The sequence below is a fragment of the Cyclopterus lumpus genome, chromosome 24, assembly GCF_009769545.1.
Source record: "Cyclopterus lumpus isolate fCycLum1 chromosome 24, fCycLum1.pri, whole genome shotgun sequence".
Taxonomy (NCBI): Eukaryota; Metazoa; Chordata; class Actinopteri; order Perciformes; family Cyclopteridae; genus Cyclopterus; species Cyclopterus lumpus.
In genome coordinates this window covers 8,304,142-8,327,554 of record NC_046989.1, presented here as the reverse complement: position 1 = coordinate 8,327,554, position 23,413 = coordinate 8,304,142, and the positions used below count along the sequence as shown (strand labels likewise).

Sequence of the window (23,413 nt, the reverse complement as noted above, 5' to 3'; positions counted from 1 at the left end):
TGCTGCTGGAACACATTTAAAGCTCATAGTTGGATACATCAAGTAACAACTCTCCAAATCAGACTTTATCTGGCCGCAACTGACAGGAAGTCAAACCTCCTTGCCTAAAAAACAGGGAGATCTTTTTAAAATTATTACAAAATGTTGCAAGTGACTGAAGTTAAATGATAGCCATACATCACATTACATACACTACTCAATACACAGACATTATGGTGTTATGGCTAAATCTATTAGTACATTAATTGATTAGTCAATTGACAGTGAATTAATCACCATGTATTTTGATAATGGATTAATTATTTAAGCTACTTATCAAGCACACATGCTCAACATTTGTCTGTTGGAGCTTGACGAACGTGAGAATTTTCTGTTTCATATCATTATAAATGGACCACTTTATGTGATTTGGATTGTCGGTGCAACAACAACATTTTGGGCACTGGGAAAAGGCTATTTTTTCACTATTTAAAAAAGCTGAAAAATCTAACAATTCAAATAAAACAACAGATTCGTCAACAATTCAAATAAGAAAGAAGTTGCAGCCCCGGGGGTTCGTAAGGTCTGTCAGTCATATTACTGTTTTGACCTGGATGAGCATGAAGAGCAGACTGTGCTCACCCGCTCATGTCCTGATGCAGCTTTTACCTCATTTTACTAAGAAGCATTCTATGAATCAGCCCATCCACACACACACACACACACACACACACACACACACACACACACACACACACACACACACACACACACACACACACACACACACACACACACACACACACACACACACACACACACACAAAGGCTTCCCCTACCTCTCTACAATACCCAACAATCCAGTGAAATCCGTGCAACTTCCTTCTGTTCTCGAACCAAAAGCCTTAAAGCCAACAGATGCTTTCTCGTTATCATTGCCAGTTATCACTTTTAGCCCCCTCTGATAAGACTTTACTTTCCGACCCAGATGTTAAGGAGTTCAATTTACCAGATGCACCACAAGAGCTGACAGGGAGGCAGAGGGATGAGTGAGCATCAAAAATACCCGCAGGCTTGAGAGATGAGATGTAATATGCCTTTTTTTTGTTGGCCTGGTGTTGTTTCTGAAGCGCCTTTAGCGCAGTAAGGAGCTCAGCGTCTAAAGAGGCTTTGGTATAGAGGGAAAGATGGGCCATATTACAGCAAGGCCAGAAGCCTGCTTGATTAATGGGCCAGGATAATCACCTCATCAAATCACTCTCACTTATTAAATCTTGTTTAATATCGTAATGAGGGCCCTCTTGAGCTGCTTTAGTAAATGCCCCCTCTCTCTCCAGCTCTCCATCGCTCTCGTTTGGCCTCTTCTGCCTTTTCGCTTTAAAAGGAAGACTGATGATGCCAAGTTCCTCTCTGTCCTCAGCCCGTCTCCCCTCTCTCTTTCTTGTTTCCTCTTTCTTTTTCCTGACCTTTTTTTAATTTTTTTTTATACCTCTTTAACTTTAAAGGAGAAAAATACGACATTCAGAGCATTATTATCGCAACAAACAATTACTATATATGTAAAGATATAGAGGAGTAATGTCTCCCTCTGTGTGTGTTGCTATCAGAGTTTATCAGAGCTGTTAGCCCCGTTAGCTGTTGAGAGATTCGAGAGGCAAGAGAAATTCTCCATATCTTGCATTATGCACCTTTAAGAAAAAGGTGACAGATGCATGTCTCCTCTTTCCTAAACCATCCTGTAATTACTTTTTAGACCACACAGTGGCTCAACAGAATACATAATTTCTGAGGGTGGAATTACTATACACAGCCCCAGTCTATTCATTTAATCTCCCTTATTTATGATAGTTGATGTGCTGGATTGTATCATCATAAATCACAGGTTTAAGAGTGATACCACTTCCCAAGGCTTTGGTACAGTGGAGTTTATGGAAACACTTCAGGTGAGGTAATATCTTTCCTGTCTCCTTGGGTGTGATTTGTGATCTCTATCTGTAGTATCACGACATACCCGGTGTTTCTTCCCCTGTGTGTATGTGTGCGTGAGGTTTCTGGGATGGGCTTGCATCTCCTTCACTTGACCTCCAGGCTGCTACACAAGAAGAAAACAACATGCCGTTGTCTTATTGATGGTCTTCCATGTGTTGGGCCAACTCTATATCGCCTTGGTAGCACAGCCACGTGTGCGTGCTTCTTCCAAGGAAGGGAAACATATTTATTTTTCTGCTTTTGTCCTGCGCATCTCTCTGAATTTCGATCGTGAATTTTAGGTGCCTTTCAATAGCCAACCCCTTCCACCACCCTCATCCAAAAGTTGGACCCAATCCTTAGTCGTCTCTAAAGGCAGGCAGGCAGGCAACAACTGGCTCAAGGTGACCAGTTCAGGCTGGAGAGGGAGGTTAGAGCTGCATCTTCCCCCTGAGTGCCTCCCATTTTTGCCTTGATTGTTGGGGAGCAGCTGTTGTGTACCTGGACCCCATGAGTGGCGCCTGCTGGGTATCTTGGCAGCCAGACTCCATAGGCTTTGGATACCAGAGTGAATCAATTCTTTAAGATGACTGTCTGCGTGTCACATGGACAGGGCCAGAGTGAAGGGCTTAAGGGGCTCTGGAGCTGGAATGCTCTTTGATGGAGGGGCTGGAGAATGAGGAGGGAGGGGAGGAAAGGAAAATATGGGGGGGGGGGAGGAGATGGTCCTATTGTTGTGCCATGGAATGCCCTTGACGGAGATAGAAGGGTATTGTTTTTATGCCCATGAACTCTTTTAGACTTGGGAATGTAAGGATGATGGAACTGCGAGGGTGATGAACATCTTAGCATAATTACAGTTATCATGCACGAATGACACGAGAAGCACAGCTGTATGTTGACAGTTCCTCCTTATTGCTGTTAACTACGTGTTGAAAGTTGCTCAAAGATGCGGCATGTGCGCGACGCATAGCATCAAGCAGCCATATCAACGTGTAAAGGTTTGCCAATTACTGCGTGGCTGACATAAATACCACAGAAGCAAGATCCTTCTCAGCAGAGATTGACAGCCAAGCGGGACCTTGACGACTTACCCGGCTCACGGGCCTAACCTGCCTAATGTCCACCGAGAAACCTGGGAAAATGAAGATCATAAAGCATGACAAAAACAGATTGGCACGTAAGCTTACCTCCCTCCCTCCCACATCCTCACTCTCCTTTTATCTTTCTTCTTACACCTCTCCGGTAAACAATACATTTTGGACCACCCCCTCCCTCTACCTCTCTACCTTTTGAAAAAGCAGGTTTATTAATAGTTCAGAGCAGGGTGCTTGGGGCAAGCTGTGGAGAAGGTTAAGGATGAGGGGAGTTAGCAATCCGGGCTCAGCAACCAGCAGCCACAACAGCAGCAGTCACAGTAGCGGCTTCTTTTTTAGAGAAAGAGTCTCATGGTTGTCCCGTGTCCGTATCCATTTCATGACAAATGAAATACCAAAGGCCCTGGCCAGAAACAATGGCTTGTTTGGCTGGCTGGAGGCGGTATGGGAGGTGGTGGTGGTGGAAGGGGTGGTGGCTAAGACTGGCTTCCAGCCCCTGCAGCTGTCCCGGTTGTCACTCCTTGTCTTAAGGCTCACTCCAGGCTCAGCGCTCCAGCCCATGGATCAAGGGGATGTGTGTGGCACATTTCTGTGTGCATGTGTGTGCACCCTGGGCCTCGAGAGATACTACAAGACGATTCTCGGTCCTCAGCAGCATCTGAAAAACGTCCCAGACATAAAAGACAAGTTGAACGGTGTTAAGACCCCTTCGGTATGGAGCAGACTCCGGGCATGAGGTCATCAGCCTTGGTTTAGAAGCTTTTGTCCTACAGCCTGATTGACATGAGGGGTGGCTATCAAAGACAAGTGTTGGATCGGTTACAGTCATGGATGTCACTCAAGGTACAGCAGATCTCCATGAAAAATATTTCTGCTAATTTTCCACTTTGGCCTAGAATTAGACATTTTTCAAAACCAGAACATGGGGCCAACATCAAGCAGCCGCAAATGCAGATTACATACCATTACACAGTGACATCCAAGTTTGACAATTGTTTCGCACCTCCACTCTGTGGCCCTCACATTAATATGAATAATAAAGGCTGTGAATCTTTTAATCTGTGTTGATAACAGGTGATAAACTTTAATACGGTGATAATGTTCCACGAGTAGGCTAATGTGTGTCGCAAAGGAGAAAGGCAAATCTCTTCCCACCTCTTTCTCTCTCCCTCTCTCTCTCCCTCTTTCCCCCTTATGTCTCGGAGATTAGCCTTTGCTCAAACACCTCCTGTTCATCTAAGTAATTAAAACATTAGAATTACTGGATTATAAACTGCTTTCGATTTAATCCAGCACTCGATGCTCCCACCATCTTGCCAAATGGGTCAATAGGAAATATAATGGGCCTCTGTGATTTCTGATTCAGGGATCTGGAAGAGGCAAAGGGAGCCAATAATGGCTATTAAAAGAGATATGTGTGTGTGTGTGTGTGTGTGTGTGTGTGTGTGTGTGTGTGTGTGTGTGTGTGTGTGTGCGTGTGTGAGAGAGAGAGAGAGACTAGCTTTGCCCTGAGTGCCATCTGTCTTGGACCCACTGGACCCAGTTCATACTGGAAGAAGCCAAACCAGTTCAATCTCTGCCCCCGATGCACTGTTATGCGAACACACACAAATCCACCCACACACACTCCCTGTGACCAGCTCCTCTCTTAAAGTGAATCTAAAGTGTACAGAGTGTTTTTTGGGGAGGGTGGTTGGCGGAATATGTTAAAGGAACCTGCAGTTCTTTGATCTTTCTTTGAGAAATGTACCGAGGACAGGCTTCATTACTGTGTGTGTGTGTGTGTGCATTTCACAAGACCCTATAACCTATGACAGGTGTTTGCCCCTGGGGCTCCCAGTGCACCTTAAGGGCCCAGTATCAATGGGTGTCCCGGTATGATTTATCTCTAATTATTCCTGCCATTGTCTACCTTTGACACATGTTCTCACATGTGGACACATTCACAAACGCTCACTTCCATTCAGTTTTAAGAGAAGTTCCTCCCTCCTCACTTTGCCCACTGCATCACCTGTTTTTGGCAGTAGAAATGAAGGTGTGCTGTGGGGATTCACCGCTGCTGTCTTCTCACCTACACTGTCTGTACTCATTTTGGAGTATCAGTATGTGCTTGGCATGATTTGTATGTGAGTTTACACACTGCACTCATGTTGCCTTCTTTGTGGGTGCGAGTGTGTGAATAGTGTCTTTTGCAGCATGTTTCTGCCTGTGCGTGTATGTTTTATGTGTGTGTTCATTATGGTTTGTGTTTGTGTTTCTCACAACAAGTTGACACAGTGACAGTTCCTCGCAGAGCGACAGAGGGGCCCTTCCATCCAACAACAGAGGCTTTGTCGCTCTGCTCCTCTTGGCTTGTTATGGACTTCCTTCTCTCTCTCTCTCTCTCTCTCTCTCTCTCTATTTCTCTCTCTTTTTTAGTGAGCCCATTTTCTTGTCTGAAGTCTTAATTTGGGGTACTGGCCAGTGGGGAGAGGGAAGCGAGGCGAGGGGACCAAGGGAGGGAAGAACTGTGGGGAAGGGGGTGGGGGGTGGGGGGGGGGGGGGTGAAGGAGTTGCAGAGTGGTGATTGCTGCAGACGGACGGCCCTTTGTTCCTCCTTTCCCAGGCTCCTCTCTTGAGCCTCCGAGGCTCCAGTTGTGTTGGAGCCTTCCAGAGAAAGAGAGGGAGAAAGAAAGAGAGAGAGAGTGTGTGTGTGTGTGTGTGTGTGTGAGAGAGAGATAGAGAGAGAAATAAAAGAGAGAGATATATTGGGAGAAAAAGAGGGCACAATGATCTGTCCAACTGGAATCTTCCAATTCCACAAAACAAATGCACACACACACACACACACACACACACACACACACACACACACACACACACACACACACACACACACACACACACACGCACACACCACTCACCAGAAAGGACAGAAAAGAAAGGAGGGCGGTAGAAAATTAAAGAACACAATTATCAAAGGATAACGAATTAGGAACAAATAGAACTGAATGAAAACAAAAAGGGCATAGATTGCAAAAGGATGATATGAGAACAACATCAAAAACCGCACACGGAGAGTGAGAGATGCACATACTGACCACTAGGTGTCCCCATCACGGATACCAAATGTGGGCAACCCAGAGTTAATCCCACACTGTGCCAGTAGCTCTGGAGCATAAGACCAGTGTGTTGCTCCATCCACAATAGATGAAATCCAGTGTTTAATTAGAAACACATGCAAAATGAATCCATCAATCTGTGCAATATTTAAATCAGTTTTCAAGCTTTTTGATTGAAACTGGAATAATTTTTGTGTGAAAACTTTAATTCTAGCCCCAATAATGAAATAAATGCACTGTTAAGCAAATAGAAGGAGATGAACACATACATACATACAGATTGCCATCCCCTGTGAACAAAATAAAATCGTATAAATAATAATATTCCGCTTTTTTAGATTCAAGCCCACAGTCATTTTGCAGGTGTAGGTGTCAGAGTGGTTCAAACGGAGGATATCTCATTTGGTCGCTGGTAGGAGGATCGCACAGAGAAGAAATCGAAATGAGGTCCTGGATCCTTGTGTTTCTTCGTCACAAAGGTTTCTCAGCATGAGCATGAGGAGTTACGTCAGTGCATATGTGTAATGATATTTCCCACAAAACAAAAAGTTATTTTAGTTGTTGGCGTGTTGTAAATCCCCAACTGCCATCAAGCTGTAAAACACACTTTCCACTAGTGTGAAAGCTTAAAGAAAACCATTTCAGCTGAAAAACACACACTCTTTAACAGTAACCGAAAATGTTCTTGAACCTGAGCGTGTGATAACAAGTGACCACGGAGGGAGGGGGGACTTGGAGAGAGACCTTGGGGACCGTGTCAACGTTTTCTGTGCCGGAGCAGGGACAAACATTGGGCAAACATTGGGAAAGGCTGGAAGCCTTTGAGATAGTGGGCCGTTGATCTAAGACTGAGGAGCTAAAGTCCACTATCTCCTGTCTGATACAGCAGCCAAGGTCTTGCTGACACACAGAGCCACAGAACAAACATGGATACCTGAAGACAATGACCTTTGAACCCCCAGTGGGAGAGGTGGAAAAAACAGGAAGTGGTGAAAGTGACTCCTGTAACTTCCTCCCTGCAGGCCAAGAATGAATCAGGTGGAATGATTGTAAGTACACAAGTCATTATACATTGAAAGCACGCACACACACACACACACACACACGCACGTTGTTCAAGAGTGGGAAACACAGATGTGGTGTGTGTGCGCCTACGCGCGCGCGCGCGTGTGTGTGTGTGTGTGTGTGTGTATGTGTGTGTGTGTCTGATGGAGGAAGCGAGACTGAGTCTTCAGATGTAACGACAGATGGTATTTGATTACAGAGCAGACGGTCGGTGTTGTACAAAGATGCTGTCTCAGCCCAACCTAAGGAGCTGTAGCCTCCGGTTAAGGCAAGCGGAGGGAGGCAGGCGGAGGACGAGAGGGAAAAGGAACACATGAGAGAGAGAGAGAGAGGGAGAGAGAAAAAAAGAAAAGAATAAAAGCAAGCAAGCAAGAAAGACACAAAAGAAGCAACTCCAAAAATGAGCATCAAAGCAAAAAGAGTGAAAAGCAGTGAGGCGAGAACAAAAGGAAGAAAAAGGAACAGAGCAACGGGCTGGCGCGGTGTAAAGTACAACAGAGGTCATGAGAAGACAACAACAGAGAGAACACACCAAGCCTTTTTGAAATCAAAGTGTATTTTTCTTAAAAGACTCACAAACTCATAAAATATATTTAAAGAAATATGTGGTAATGTGTCATTATTTTACATTTCACTAGTTTGAATGTCTACAATACATATATTGGTTAGAGCTAGGGCTGATACAATTATTTGATTAATACGTTATTTGATTGACAAAAGTCATCTGCAATGATTATGAAAATAAATCAATCATTTAATAAAAACATGATCTGGCCGCGCCTTCTCAAACTGTGAGGATTTTATGTTTTTTTTTTTTTTCAGATTTTTTGGTTGAATAATTCAAGCTATTTAATACATGTCCTTGGGCCGTGGTAAATTATAACAGGCATTTGTCATAGCCTTTTTAAAAAAAATAATAAAGACAAAGAAAATTATTAATTAAGATAATTGGCAGATCAATCAATAATCCTAAATAATCGTTAGTTGCAGCTCAAGTTAAAACTAAAATTTTGAGGTTTGTCTTCCTTCTTTTTTCCTGAATTCTTATCTCAGCATTCATTAACTTATCTTTATTTTGTAAACGTATATTTTCTTTACGCCTAAGAGCTGAAAGACTTAATAATGTGTTTGTACCCTAGTCGATGTGTCCTTGAGCAAGACACTTAACCCTGAATTGTTCCCTGTAGCTGTTCTACAGTGTATGAATGTAACATGGTTGTAAGTCGCTTTGGATAAAAGCGTCAGCTAAATGACATGAAAAAAATGAAATGTGTGTACCTGGATATGGTGATTGTTGCATCTGCAGTCATCTGTGAGGAAAACTGCGCTGTGGGGTTGGTGCTAGAGAACAAAGTAACTGTACAGTAAATACATACATTGTTGTCAGTGAGGCAGTTGTGCTGTTACTAAAAGAGTTGATCAAAAAGATAGGTAATACAGTATCTTTATGTCAGTCAAATTACTTTATTTTTATTAATGATCTCACACACACACGCACACAAACACAAACACAGAGTTTCATTGCGCGTGTATCTTGTTGAAAGTCATATAAATAAACCACAAACAGCAGATGTTTTTTTTGGACTTTTTTTCATTTTTATTTCCATTTTTTATTTCATTTTGCACAAGCTTGCATATATACTGCACATACATTCAGTTCATAGAGGGTGAAGGCACGAAAGGCAATTTGACTACTGGTTGTTTTTGGGCTGGGCCAAAGCAATACAGGGGAAAAAATCGCAAGAGAAAATACAAAACTGCTTCAAACTAGTGTCAGCTTTCTAGCTCACCCTCGGCCCCGTCCCGGGAACAAAACAAAACAACCTTCTTTTTTTTCTTCAAAACTGTCCAGTTCCATTTAGCTGCCAAGATTTCCATTTTATCATTTATCTCAATTGAATGAGCACGCTAGTATACACTTTTTTTTATATCAATTTTAGGTAGATAAGGATTAAAATCTTTTAAATTGGTTCTACTTAATGAAATGCAATACAGCCTTCCCTGTTTGAAAAACAAAATAAAAACATCAAATAAATTAGGATAAATTAAACCAATAAATTACACAAAATCTGCAAGACAAATATACACCAATAACAGAAAAAAACAGCCATGTCATGAGTTTTATTTTACAACCTGTGTGTAACTATTCAGACTGTAATTGAAACATGGCTGTTCCAGTTGGAATTACTGCACTATAATTGAATAATAATGTCATACAAAAAGCATCAACAAAACACTATTTACATAACATATTGCTAAGTTACACAAAGGCAGTATTTATCACTGTAAGTCAACATCATTGATATTTACAAAAAAAAGAGGAGCAATGTAATGATAAAAAAAGAATTACTACTGAAAGCATTGAGAAACAAATAACCCTTTCAAACAGGTCAGAAAACAGATCAGAGGATATTGTCGCAACACACACACACCCCCACACACACATACACACACACACACACACACACACGCACACACCACACACACCAACCACACGTTGCCAACGCTTAATGAGAATCATTTACATGTCAGGATGGTAATCCCAGGGGTGGGGGAGGGGCCACAGTGTTGAGAATTGTGTCACTCACTGGTTCACAGGTTCTCATAATCGGTCTTTTCTCTCACACAGACACACACTCATATACGTCGACACACACAAAATGCAAAGTGTACAGAAATTCCACAAAAGTCCAAACGTTTCCCAACTGTTTGAACCCGGTAAAAAAGGGTATAAATCGCTTCTCTTTTTAAACTGTTACTGTACAACATGTGCCCCCTCCATGACACTGGTCTTCTGATGACAATGAGTTCCTGTCTCTCTCCCGGGTCAAATCTAGAGCTACTCTGGCGGCAGTCTGCCCTTGTTTTTTGGACGAGACCGGGTCCCACCAACGGGCCCACTCTGTGACATCATCATTACCCGACCGCTAGTCTAATGCATCGTTCTGGCAGCGAAAATTAAAGAAACGGATGCTGGTGCAACTTCAAGGGCACTGCCGACGGGAAACAGGCCCCCGTTAAAGGCATGGCAGGGGTGGGGGAAAGAAAACCCCTCTCCTCTGTGGGTTTTTGGAAGAGTGGTTATGAGTCCGGTTGGTGAGAGTGGGTCATCGCTCTTTTTTTTCACCTTTCTTTTTTTAAACCACTCTCCACCTCCTTTAGCACTCTGAGTGATAATAGAAAAAAACTGTACAGCTATTCTTTGTTCCATCCTGACAGTATTTACAGTAGCAACAACAATAATTCATACTCTGAAACGTTTAGTTTTCTGATCTTGAGTAGACGGCCATTCAGCACAATACAACAAAAAGGTAAAGAAACCAAAAGGAAAACTGGTCATAAAACCTGCAAATAAAATACAGCTATTGCTCCTAATCTACCAACAACTGACTTATTCAGAATACATATTTAAACAAAGCCGTCACTAAAAATACCCTCAAGATTTATTTTATGAAACAATTTAACAACTGTGCTTCCAAGGAACTTCCACTTTTGTATATATTTTTTTTCCCCATAGATTTATCTTTTACAATTCTTAAAAAAGGCTATATATGTATTTCAATAATGTCATCCTTAAAATCAAACAAGAAGAAAAACTTGACAAAAATATTTTCAACGCGGTATTAAGGTCTTGATAATCCTTAACATAAGTCTTCATTATCCTGAATTAATCTTTTTAGGCGCAGGAACTCTAAGTTTAGGGCGGGGTTGCAGGAAAGGGGGAGGAGGGGAAGCGGTAATAATCTGTGCATCAGATAAAAGTGTCCTTTCCTTTCTCCTTTGTTTGTGGTGCTTTAGAGCCCTCGGCTGGTGCTTTGAGACTCTGAGACTACAGGGCCGAGCCCATCCTTCAGTGAGAAATGTGTCCGGCTCACTCTCTCAGGGCTCCCGGATCTTAAGAACACTGTTCGGGGAGGAGGAGAGGGGGGACATAATGAAGGGAGTAGCTCTCTGTCTTTCTCTGCCTCCTTTTGTCAGGTGCTTTGTCTCGCTTAGGCAAGTCAGCAGGTTAAGCAACCTGCCCCCTTTTGATCTTTTGTGACACACACACACACACACCGACACACACCATAAGATAATGTCGCCAAGGTGAGATCAACCGCTAGCTTGCACGCACTCTAGAAAGCATTTAAGTCCTCTCATTGCCTCAAACTTACCTCATCAAAAGGGCAGCTTACACTAACCGCTTAAAAAAAAAAAAAAAAATACTTCTTAAAAGCCTGAGAGGGTGGATATAATTAATAAAACACATGAAAGTTATGTACAACTGCGAGTGGAACATCTGGGATCAGAATCTCAGGTAAAAGTGAAAGGAATGATGCTTAACTAACTGGGCACAGTGGCTTCAGCAGAATCCCACTTTGGGTCTAGGAAAGCTGCCAGTTTGGGACGGAGGGACCGAGCAGAGGGTTTCAGGTGCGTGTTGCTCCTCACTCTGTGCCTTTGTCCCCGCTCTTTGTGCTGCTGAGAGCTTCTCCATCTACCCCTGGGGTGAGTGCTCACCTCCGACCTTGTATTGTTGCATTGAGAGGAGCTAGATCACTCAAAGGCAGGTGAACATGGCGAGAAGCAGCAGCAGTGTGTGTGTGTGTGTGTGTGTGTGTGGGTTGTTTGTGGGGGACGTTCCACATGAAGCCGAATTAAAGAACTGTGTTTCATCTTATATTCACTTCTCTCTTTGCCCTTCTTTGATAATCTTCCTCCCAGTCATGCTTCTGTTTGTATATACTTTCAATTATCTTTTGTTTCACCGACACTGTACTTTAGACTGCCAGAGTATTCTGATATATTCAAGTATCAACTGCTATTGAAATAACTTTATAATGCCATTTACACGTCGTAAAGGCTAATCACAATAAAATTCATAAAGTAATTCATATAAACAGGCTGACTTCATTTTAAACATGAGCTATTTAGTGAACAGTGCTGTAAAAAGACAAAAGAAACTATGCCGTTATAATCGTGTATGTTCACCAATCTGGAACAGGTGATTAGACAATTACGATTTATTTGAAAGCTGGAAAAATTGCTCATTTAGTGGGAGCAGTTTAGTTATCAAAGCTGGAGTGGCTATGGAAATTTAGCCATATAAAAACAGCAAGTCACGCACCAAAAGGCCTCCCATCTTCTGCATATTTCTATACTTCTGCATGTTTAATCATGGGTGTCTGCCGCCTTACTTCTTTTCCAGCATCGCTGCCAGTCTGGTGCTGTGCAGGATAGGCTGGTCACTATCGGCGCATAGGCAAGCCCGCTAGGGTGGCCCTCCATTAAAATCCCAAATAGAAACATTTTCCAGGCAAGTTGCCTCAGACCACCAAAAAAACAAAATAAACAAACCAAAGTCCACTTCAGGGATGGACAAACAATAACTAAAGTAAGGAGAGGGATAGAGAGGGAGGGGGGGCAAAATATTTCAGATTCTAAACTCTTGGAATAATATTAATAGCAATAATTTATTTTTTTCTGCAACAGCATCAAGGGACAAACAAATCTCGAAGTGCCAATCTTCAGCAAGCAGTGATGACAAATAATAATAATCATAAACAACAATAATAATAATCTAAATAATAATGTACACCCAATAAACACAATGCCCTATCTGCAGGGAAAACACACTTCAAAACAAGGTGGAGCTCAGTAGCCATTTGAAACCAGTCCAAGTCCCACAGACTAGTGCAGACCAAGTCCAGTCAACTAGGCTTTGTTTTAGTGTGCTTGTGTGTGTGTGTGTGTGTGTGTGTGTGTGTGTGTGTGTGTGTGTGTGTGTGTGTGTGTGTGTGTGTGACGGCCCGGTAGGGGACATCTTCAGTAGCACAGTCTATTGGGCACCCGCTTTGCAGGGACAGTTCATTTGGGCACCCACTGGATTAGAGGGACAACCCTGGGTGCCAATCGAAAGTCTTTAGGTAACCCAGCTATGTTCTTAGTAGTGTAAATGGGAACTCAGGAACTCCTTCCACACACTGAGGACTTTGTTAGTGTTGATCATAAAACAAGCCAAACGGATGATTTCACACGGGCCAAAAAAGCACCCAATAAGATTAGAGTCTCTTCAGTTCAGTTCAGAATCATACAAAAACAAAACAAATAATAACCATCATGAGAATTATCATATAAGAACAACAAGACAATAGCTAGGTCGTTTAGGAACTGCCACAGAGGCTGCAGATTGGGAATGCTACTTCATAACTTTCATACATTCAAAAATAATTTATTAATTTTTTTAAAACAGGAAATCAAAGGAAAAGTTGAGAAAAAAAACAACAACAACAAAAGAGATTATTTTGAAATTCTATAAAATCAAAGAGAATAGAAGCCAAAGCATCGTGCGAGGAGGAGGAGGAGGAGGAGGGGACATTTACTCGTGTAGAAGCTCTTGGAGACAATTGGGGGACTTGAAGATCTCGGGGACCTCGCTGTCTAGTTTGCAGATGACCTTGTAGATGGCCTTCTTCCAGGATGGGTCCACGTCTTTGCCGGCCACGATGGCGTTGAAGAACTCCCTCAGTGTAATCTCTGCCACCTCCAGGAAGCGTTCAGGGACCTTTACAGACAGGAAGGAGAACAACTGTTATTCATCGATGGAAGTATATTCTATGTAGAAAAAAAGCTATTGAATACATTGCTCCTCTTTAAAGAGAAGTAATATGTAAGGCGTCAAAATCATCTAGAATTAGAGGACGTTTTATCAGGTTTCTACAACGCGTAACTTTAGCTTCCACTCACTGTTAACGACACACACAAGATTTCCCAAAATAACTTCTTCCCCTTACCCTCTCTATCATTTTGCAGCAGGATTTTCTTGCATTATGCTTAACACTGTTATCTCCAACCTTTTAGAATATGCTCATATTTTAACAATGGATGTAAAACCATAAATCTCCCGTCTCTTGAGTACCTACTTCCTTAAAAGCCAATTGAGGCGTCAGCCTGACTAAAGTCACTTCTTGTGAATTCTCAGGTTTCTCACACCTCCCACTTCACTGCCCGCAACACAGTGAGCGTGACATCTTTATGAGTCCCACTGTAAATCTGTGATCAAACAAGAAAACGTAGCTGAGAGAAGAGCGGCGGAGAGGTGCTGGCCAAAGAGGAAGTACTAAATGCTTTGGGAATGGGGAGACACGCCGCCTCTTTAGTGTCCCTGACAGCAGCGCTCACCGACACCATGGAGATGATTAGTCTGGCAAAGATCTGTGACACCTTCCCCCAAGCCAACACTCTGTCACACACTCACACACACACACACAGTCATGCAAGCGTGAGCACACACACTAGCGCACACACCTCCTTGTGCCAAGGAGATGACACATCCTGTACGGTTACAGAGCTCCACGTAATGCTACACACAGACACACGCACAAGCCACCCCGGTGTATTTGGCTGAGTCTCTTTCCTCGTCTCAAAGCTCCGGGGCGACGCAGCCTTCAGGGGTCACCTGGTTGGATAATGCTGACTGTCTCCCTGCTCGCCTCCCGTGATGCTCGCACACACACAAATATACACTGCCGCACGCACACACACACACATATACAGCAGCTTGCCCAAATGCCTGACAGTGCGCCCTCCACTCCTCTCCTCCAGTGTCCTGCAGATACTCATCAGGAGTGTCAGGACACAGCAAGGTTAGTGGCCACTGCAACACACACACGCACGCACATGTGCACACAGGCATGCCTCTCTCTCTCTCTCTCACACACACATGCAGACACACACACACACACACACATTAACACACGCTTGGGACAGCCACCCGCCCCCCCTCGGGGTGATGAATGGAGGCTAAGATGCCCGTGTGTCTGGTGTGTGTGCATATCTGTGTCCACTGCTTGAGTGAAAAGGTGAATTGTGAATAAGGAGCTTCTGCGCTCTCTGTGTGTGTGTGTGTGTGTGTGTGTGTGTTTGCCAGAGAGATAAAACACACACCCTAACCCAATTCCCTAAATATTGAATTCCCCTCTGCTGGGACAGAAGTGCATATGATTCATTGTTTGGGCTGCTGTCGACTCTGAAATACTTGCACAATGACCCCGGTGAGAGGGCAACTATGTGTGCATGCACTGTAAATGCCTGTGCCAGCATGCGCAACCTTTTCCCAAAAGACCTTGCTAACGGGCCGGTGCAGCGCTAGCGCCCGAGACGTTAGACGCAGGGAGTGCCGCATTACTAAGAATATTTCTGCATGGAATTTCTCCTGACGTTTTGACTATAAAAGGACAGCAAAACGCTGACTACAAGGAGAAAGCAATGTCAAGGAGAAAAGGGTATTGGTATTTCAGATCCTCTTGACCGAGAGAGCGAGAATGGGAGGGAGGGAGAGAGCGATGGCAAGAGAAGGAGGGGCTGAGAAGAGTCTAAGGAGGGGGAGCGGAGCGACAGCACAGAGGGAGTTATTCCTGTCCCACAACCCTTTGTTTTGTAAGTATGTGTGAGTTGTGTATGTGAGCAAGCGGCCTCCTGACCAGCAGTGAGCCATAACTGTTTGCAACCCCTCCCTTGGCCCAGTCTAGCCCCCCTCACTCATCCCCCCAACCCCTCTTCATCTTTCTCTCTCTCTCTCTCCAGGGTCAGCTGTTGGGCCTTTGTTCCAGAGGCATTGTGGGGGATTATCCAGTGTGGCCGTTCATTCGCTCGGCTGTCCGGTAAATGGGGCCAATCGCGTGGCTCACAATCCTTCATACATATTTCATGGAGCTTTTTAACAACTTCTCAGCAGAGCCCAACATTAAAGGACAGATGTACAAAGAGGGGGAAGGAGGGAGGGGAGGGGGGAGGGTGGCAAGAAGAGTATAGATGGAGGGCTGAGTGTGCGTGTGAATGACTCCTGAAAAAGGCAAACAAGGTGACTGGGAGTTCATTTACACTATGCCGGCTGAATTTGAAAATGTTTTGGTCTACGCTACCCAGGGATTTTCTCACCTGAAAAAGATGTCTCCAGATCAGATAAATCACAAAAAATCTTTTGAAAAATAAGCTTTTGATGAAAGCCTGCTCAGTCATAGAGAGCGGCTGTCTGTCACCTCTTACTTTTCTACAATCACAATGTGCAGGTGTCGTCGTTAATCTGCATTCATGTTTACCTGCCAGACTACTTCACAATCAAGATATGCCATTTGCAGGAAAGATTGGTTTCCTAGTCAACAAGGTGCATTTAAAGTCTGTGATCAAAACACACTTTTATGGTTTCTGAAGAAACAGAAAGGAATAAATAGGATCATTAGATTAACTAAATTGTAAGTTTGCACATAATTAAGATTAGTGTGATGAGAAGCAGAGACCGTCCGTCCTGAGCTTCAGCAGATGATGGTTGTGTTGCACAGTTGTACAGTTTGCGTGACAAAAGAAAGAAAGAAGAAGAGATTTAACCATTTCTCTGCTCTTCAGCATGGTCTGAGATCTTAATAAAAAAAAAAACTGAAATCCCCAACGGTCTGGAAACGTCGTCTTCACGCAGCAGTTTCAAATTTCGCCGACTTAATGTGAAAGAATCTGAATGAAAGAGGACGAGCCTGACTGAGGTTGACCTCTGCCTGTGTCACACACAGACGCGCTTTCTGCTGATGAAGTCGCTCGGCCCTCGGACAAATACGTGTTTTTGTTCTGAGTGAAAGTGCGAGGAAGACAGAGAGGCTGGAAGTGTGTGTGTGTGTGTGTGTGTGTGTGTGTGTGTGTGTGTGTGTGTGTGTGTGTGGTGACGGGTCCAAAAAAACCAAAAGCATTCATGAAAAGGGATATTATTGTGGCTCTTCCCCGTGTAACACAATATGAAAGGGGGAAGAGAGGTGGAGGGAAAAAGGGAGAAAAGAATCAGCGGTACGACACACGTCTCCCTAACCTTTGCATCGTGCTGTGTGTTGGGTAAATACCAATCAAGAAGAAAGGATGAAAGAAACCGAGAGAAAGAAAGAGGGACTTCTCTGACAAGAGGCAGCGATGAGGCAGTTAATCACTCTCATTCACTGACCCCCCCTGCTCTGCCTCACAACTCTCTCCCCCATTCTCTCCACCTCTCTCCATCTCCCTCTCTCGTGACAGGTTGCTTTGAGACAGAAGGATAAGCTCTTTTTCAGAGAGAGGGAATCGGATTTCCTGCTTTTTGATGAGATAATAAAATATGACGGAGGACAATAGGAGCCTGTGGACGGCTTGCTGGGAGCTATTCAGTCCGGCAGCGGCCCCTGTCTTAAGACTGCTTAGACAAACGTTTAAAAAGGTAGCCAGAGGCCCGAGCCCTCGGATAAAAGCTTCTGTTACACACACTGTGTGCAAGTGTGTGTGTGTGTGTGTCTTTGCATGTGTTCCGGTAAAGCCTGAGAAATCTCTTCTCCCTCGGTGACTCAGGGTTGAGCCGTTTGTTTGGCCAACGTGTTTCTCCCCTTTGCTTTTGGGAACTGTCAGGAGATGTATTGCACCTTCTATTTGCACAGCGTTGGCCAAACAAGATGAGACCCTGGAAGATAAGGCTGTGTGTGTAAGTGAGTGTGTGTGCTCGTGAGCTGTAGCCTTGAAGGATGAAATGCAGGGACACAACATAAGCCCCCGCTGCCAGCCAGGTTAATTCCTAACCCCAACTCAGCCTGGGAATACCAACACTTCCCATGCTTTTCAGTCACTGTATTTGTCTGTGTGTGTGTGTGTGTGTGTGTGTGTGTGTGTGTGTGTGTGTGTGTGTGGGGGGGGGCAGGGAATTTATAGATTTTGTTTTGCACTGAACACCATTGGCGGGGTCATCTGGCATTGATTTTTCTTTGCAGTGACTGTATCTTAAGAATATTCTCACTTCTGCTGACAGCGAAACATGTGCTTAAAAACAAGTTGCGCAGGCCTGGTGACATTTCAGTGAGTCAAGCCAGAGCTTCCCGAACCTCGAACACACTCACAACATAGGCCCCTGTGCCTCACGTATCTGCTCTGATCAATAATCTACAAAGGCCTTGATAAGCCCTTGGTCCACACTGTCACTTTAGGCAAACACAACCCATGTCCCCTTTCTTCCTACTCCCCACGCTGCTTGTCCCCAACCCCCTCTCCCGCTGATAAGACTGTGCCATGGCTGAAGAGTCCAGAGAACGGGCAGAGTCACAGTGGATCCTTCGTTTCACCACGTCCTTTCCAAGTACTTACATTTCTCAACATTTCGATTCTCCTAAATTTGTCTCAAATCCTCAAATCTCTCATCCGTTAAGTGTGCGTTTTTCTCTGTGCTGAGGAGGCTACTGGGACGGGAAACAGGCCTCAAAGCTGAGCAAACACCAGCTCCCTCACTCCACTGATAGCCTTGTGAACAGGGAGCCTTGAGAGGCTGTTGTGTATACATGTTCATGTGTGTGTGTCTTACTGTCTGGGGTGTGTGTGTTTGTGTGTGTGTGTGTGTGTGTGTGTGTGTGTGTACGTATGTGAGCATGAGCACTAACGTCACATGGGCTCTTCTCAAGGTGCACCTCCCCTAGGGAGTCAAGGACAGGACAGGGTCAAAGCCACTGATGAAGTCGCTCTCCTATCCCATCTTCCTCGCTCCTCCCGCCATCTTTACTTCCCTCAACCCCCCACCCTTACGCAAGCTGCAAATTCATGTTTGACAGGTATTTCTTCCCCCCTTGCCACCTCTTCTCTTTGCCTCTTGCTCGTGCTGACTTTATATCCAACCAGACAACAGACAGAAAAATAATCTGTACTCAGAAGAATTGCACACAGCAGGGGAAGCCCGGAATCACAGTTCAAGCCCTTGTTTTGAGACTTAAAAATTCATCGTCTGAGCTTGTATGGCAGACACAGGCTGAGAGAAAGCAATCTAAACGAAGGGGGGTCACAGAGCGCTGTAATGGGGCCCCTGGAGGTCAGGAAGTCAGCCCGGCTCAGAGAGACTGAGAGAGCAGGAGGCAGAAGGGAAAGAAAGGAGCAAGGGAGTCTGGAAGATAGGAACAGGACATCTGGAGAGGAAGAGAACAGAGGGAGGGAGGGAGAGGAAGAATAGAAGGGTAGGAAGAATGAGGGTGCAGGTGGGCGGGCGGGCAAACAATAAAGGATGGAGAGCAAGGAGCTGCCACGAAGGAGGGAGGATGCAGAGAAGGAGAAAGGAAGGAAGGGCAAGTGAGAGAACAAGATGGCAGGAGAAGAAAGAAATATAATATACTGCAGATTGAATTGAAGGAGGGAGAGTTTGGCATCAGCAGTGGACGCGTGTGTGTGCGCGTGCGCGCGTGTGTGTGCGTGTGTGTGTGTGTGAATGGGGGGTTGCTTTGACACATCTGCAGCTCTGATGCACGCCCTGGTCATTTTGGCATGAGTCCCTTTGCCACGCTCCATTAAGCTCTCTCTCACACACACACACACACACACACACACACACACACACACACACACACACACACACACACACACACACACACACACACACACACACACACACACACAAGCGCACACGGAGGGAGACCAAAATGGTCCAGAAATAATGACATAATCAGCAGCTGTGCCACAGAGCAGGCTGCCCCTCACAAGGTGACCAGGGACAGAAGGAGGGAGGAGAGTGGAGAAGAAGGGAGGAGGAGGAGGAGGGGGAGGGGGGGTACTGGTGGAAAAAAAGGGAGGAGAATCAATCGTTAGATGAGCGGAGTGAGAGGATATGTTTGTGTGAGCAGGTGGGAAAAGGAGAGCGGGGATCATGTAGTTCTTTAAGTGATTCCTTGCTACCCTTGGTGCCCCAGGCTCTACACGCAGCTCTGGTCATTTAATCAGTGCACAGAATGAAGTGGCTTATTCTCACATACACCACGCCGACACATATGCGCGCACACACACACACCACGCAGTGAAGAAAAGGCCTGTCAGGCCACGTCAAACGGGGGCCCTCAATAGTCCTATTCACTGAGAAGCAGATGATCACACTCTCTATTCTTCCCACTGAGGGAACTAAAAAAGCCAAGACAAGTCGCAAATTATACTCACGGCACAGCGAAGGTTGTGCGGCGATATCTGAAGAGAAAGAACTAGTGGGGTACCGTGACCTCACTAGTTGTGTTACTAGTCTTTCTTTAAACAGTTGGTTCACCCCAAAACACACTGTTTCCTCGCTAGGTTCTTGTGGTTTCTAGCCTTTCAGATCGTTTTGGTTTTATTTGCTCTTTTTATTACTGCAGAATCTTGTCAACTATACGTTCTCTTCTACTAGTATCAGGGTTGAATGTGTTTAATGCTGTGAGCACCACAAATGGAGTACCCTTCACCTCCATTGTATTGAAGATGCAGAATAAATCTCAGCGATGAATATCCTCAATCTCGGGTAAATAAAACTGAAACTATCACTTTCAAGTCTATCAACATCACAAAGTTCTTAATTCTCAGAATCTCATGACATCTGAATGAGAATCTGACATTTGGTATCATATTTGCTTCTTGAACTCTAATCTATCAAATCTGCAATTCGGTTCACATGAATGATAAACATGAACATAAAATGGCGCCTCTCCTCAGATCATCATTACTGCCTTAAAAAGCAGGTGAAAACACACATGATTGCATGTGGGAATACAAGGCCAGCATGTACTGTACTGTACCACATGATGATTATGTGCAGCTGTATATGACAAACTGCGGTAATGTGCACATCTAAGGGAGTTTGGTGTACTTCAACCTTTTCTTTAAAGCGATAGGGATTAGAGGAATGACAGTAGATACAAGGTTAGGGGAGGTGTGTGTGTGTGTAGTTGACATAAACCCACTGGCAAATTGTATTGGTTGTATTTTTGGCAGCTCTGAACTTAAATCTATACTGCCAGCTTTTCATCTCTCTCCCTCTATCTTCTACCACTTTTTGTCTTCAATCGCTCTTCAAAGAGAACCCTAGAGCCTTTTACTGAAAACACCACACCTGTGAGCAAGTGTGTGTTCTTAGTTACTTATGTATGTTTACACATGTTTGTATCTGTGTCTTTGCCTGTGCATCCAGTGCAACGGCCGTGACCTTTTCACATCAAATTCCCTGAGGTCGAACCCGGGTCAAAGGCACACCCCACACACACAAACACACCATGCCCTACGTGGTGAGAACCCCCCCCCCCCCCCCCACACTCAGTAAAAAAAAACAACAGGAATGAAGGAGAGCAAGACAGGGAGGGGAAAAGCAGGAGGAGGAGGTGGAGAAAATAGACATTAGCCTCACTGGGTTGAGAACAAATGGAGCCCCGAGAGGGACGTGAAGAGGAGGAACGAGGGAGTGGGGGGGAAGGAGAGGTGAAGCACACAATGCTATGGGGCACGGCGGTTGGACAGAGAGCATCTGCTCTCATCTCTCTGTGGCTCTGGTAATGGATGGAGAGATGGAGAGACACAAGAGAGCGGGAAGGAGGGAGACGGAGAGACAGCGGGAGGAAAAGCTGGAATAAAAGCTGGGTGACGGAACGGGAGTTCAAACTTTAAAAAGTTGTCTTTCTTTATTTTGTCACTTTGGATGAAAACTAAAAAAAAAACTGTGGATAAGTGTGTGTCTGTGGGAGGGCGTTATCAATTCAAATAGAGGGATGACAGACGGATGGACAGACAAAAGGGGAAGAGGGACAAAAGGAGTGAGACATCTTTCCAATAGGAGAAAGAGCAGCTGATAAGGGTGGACACACGATACCCGCGTGTGTGTGTGTGTGCGGACGAAGGCTTCTCACCATGGTTGCTGGTATCTCCCTCTCACATGGAGATCATAGGGACTTCCTCTTTTAAATGCCGAGGTGTGTGTATGTATGAGTGTATGTGTGTCCTCTGTGGGAGGAGTGGTCACTGACAGAGGAAACTTGGCCTAGTCTGTCTTATGGAAATCTGAGAGTTTCCCAGAGCCATCATAAAACTGCCTCCCTATCAGACCCCACCTCTCTCTCCCTCTCTCCAGCCCATTACCAGGTCACACACATTCCTGTCTTATGAAAGATGATGTGTGTTGTCATTGGGGGTTCAAAGACAGACAGAGGGGGCTGCGAAGTATAAAGAAAAGGACACTAAGCGAGATTTTTCACTTGAGTTCTCACATGAAAGCGCTGCTTGCTCAAAGTCAAGGCTTTGGGAGGCCGGGTTTGTTTCGGGAAGACTTTGATGGCGATGGACAGAGCGAATGAGAAGCGGAGAAGAAAGAGAAGAAGAGAGGGGATCAGGAGGGGGGCTGAGAAAAGAGGAAAGTAGAGCTGGGGTCTAGGTAATTAACGGCAAGCTCTTTAATTACTGCTGCTGTTCATTATGCCAGAAGGAATGTGACAATTATGCCATTAAAACTTCCTAATGGGGGGAAAAAGCGAGGGAGAGGAGGAGGGGGGGGGGATAGCGGAAGACATGCAAAAGAGGATGAAAGAATGAAAGGAGAGAGGCAACAGAAGGAAGAGAGAACGACGAGAGGGAGTGAGGGAGGAGGGATATGAAAGGAAAAGGGGAAACAATCGCGACAAAAGAGGAGCTGGGAGGGAGATGGGGAGCGTATTAGGCCAGCACAGTGACAGAGCAGATTAGCATCAAACAAGAAAGGCCACAGACGTGTGTGTGTGTGTGTGTGTGTGTGTGTGTGTGTGTGTGTGTGTGTGTGATCACTGAAACAGAGGACATATTCATTCCAAAGACGCCACCAAGGTGGATGGAACTTTGATGATGCAGAATCTGGCAAAGGGAAAACTGTGTGTGTGTGTGTGAGTGTGTGCGCTTGCTGAATCTGCGTAGGCTCCTGTTTCAAGTGGTGGTGCAGGCAGGTAGGGGAGGAAGAGGAGGAGGAGGAGGAGGAAGAGGAGGCGGAGGAGGTGGAGGAGAAAGGGGAGAGATCCACAGAAAAGGGCCTTGGGGGCATCTTGATACACATCCAGTACATTTCCATCTCCACATTACCTCTATGACTCACGCACACACTCACACACGTATGAGACGGAAAAACACAACAAATGTGTCCGCGCACATACGTCGTACACACAAACACACCATTCCCACACCAACATCAAAAGGCAAATAAAAACACTCACAACCCACGCACCCGCACTCACAAACACACACGGTCACACACAAATAACACCCACACACACACACACACACACACACACACACACACACAGACACCAAAAATCCACACACAAACACTTAGCACGCAGAGTCTTCGTGCTCACCAAGGCGGTTGGGTTGTCAGGGGGGTTAGAATTTGCATGGCTGGGCAAATTTTCCTTGTGCTAAACTCTAATCAGCTCC

At 44.9% G+C, this 23,413-nt stretch overlaps 1 protein-coding gene across 1 annotated transcript in view; it reads right to left on the bottom strand.

Annotated features, from left to right (window-relative positions):
- Window positions 1-12,698: 12,698 nt before the first annotated feature.
- Window positions 12,699-23,413, bottom strand: part of LOC117727373 (prospero homeobox protein 1-like) — a 28,269-nt gene continuing 17,554 nt past the window's right edge. Inside the window, exon 5 of the mRNA XM_034527646.1 lies at window positions 12,699-13,757. Coding sequence (XP_034383537.1) covers window positions 13,572-13,757 — 186 coding nt within the window. The 3' untranslated portion in view covers window positions 12,699-13,571. The remainder of the gene's footprint in view (window positions 13,758-23,413) is intronic.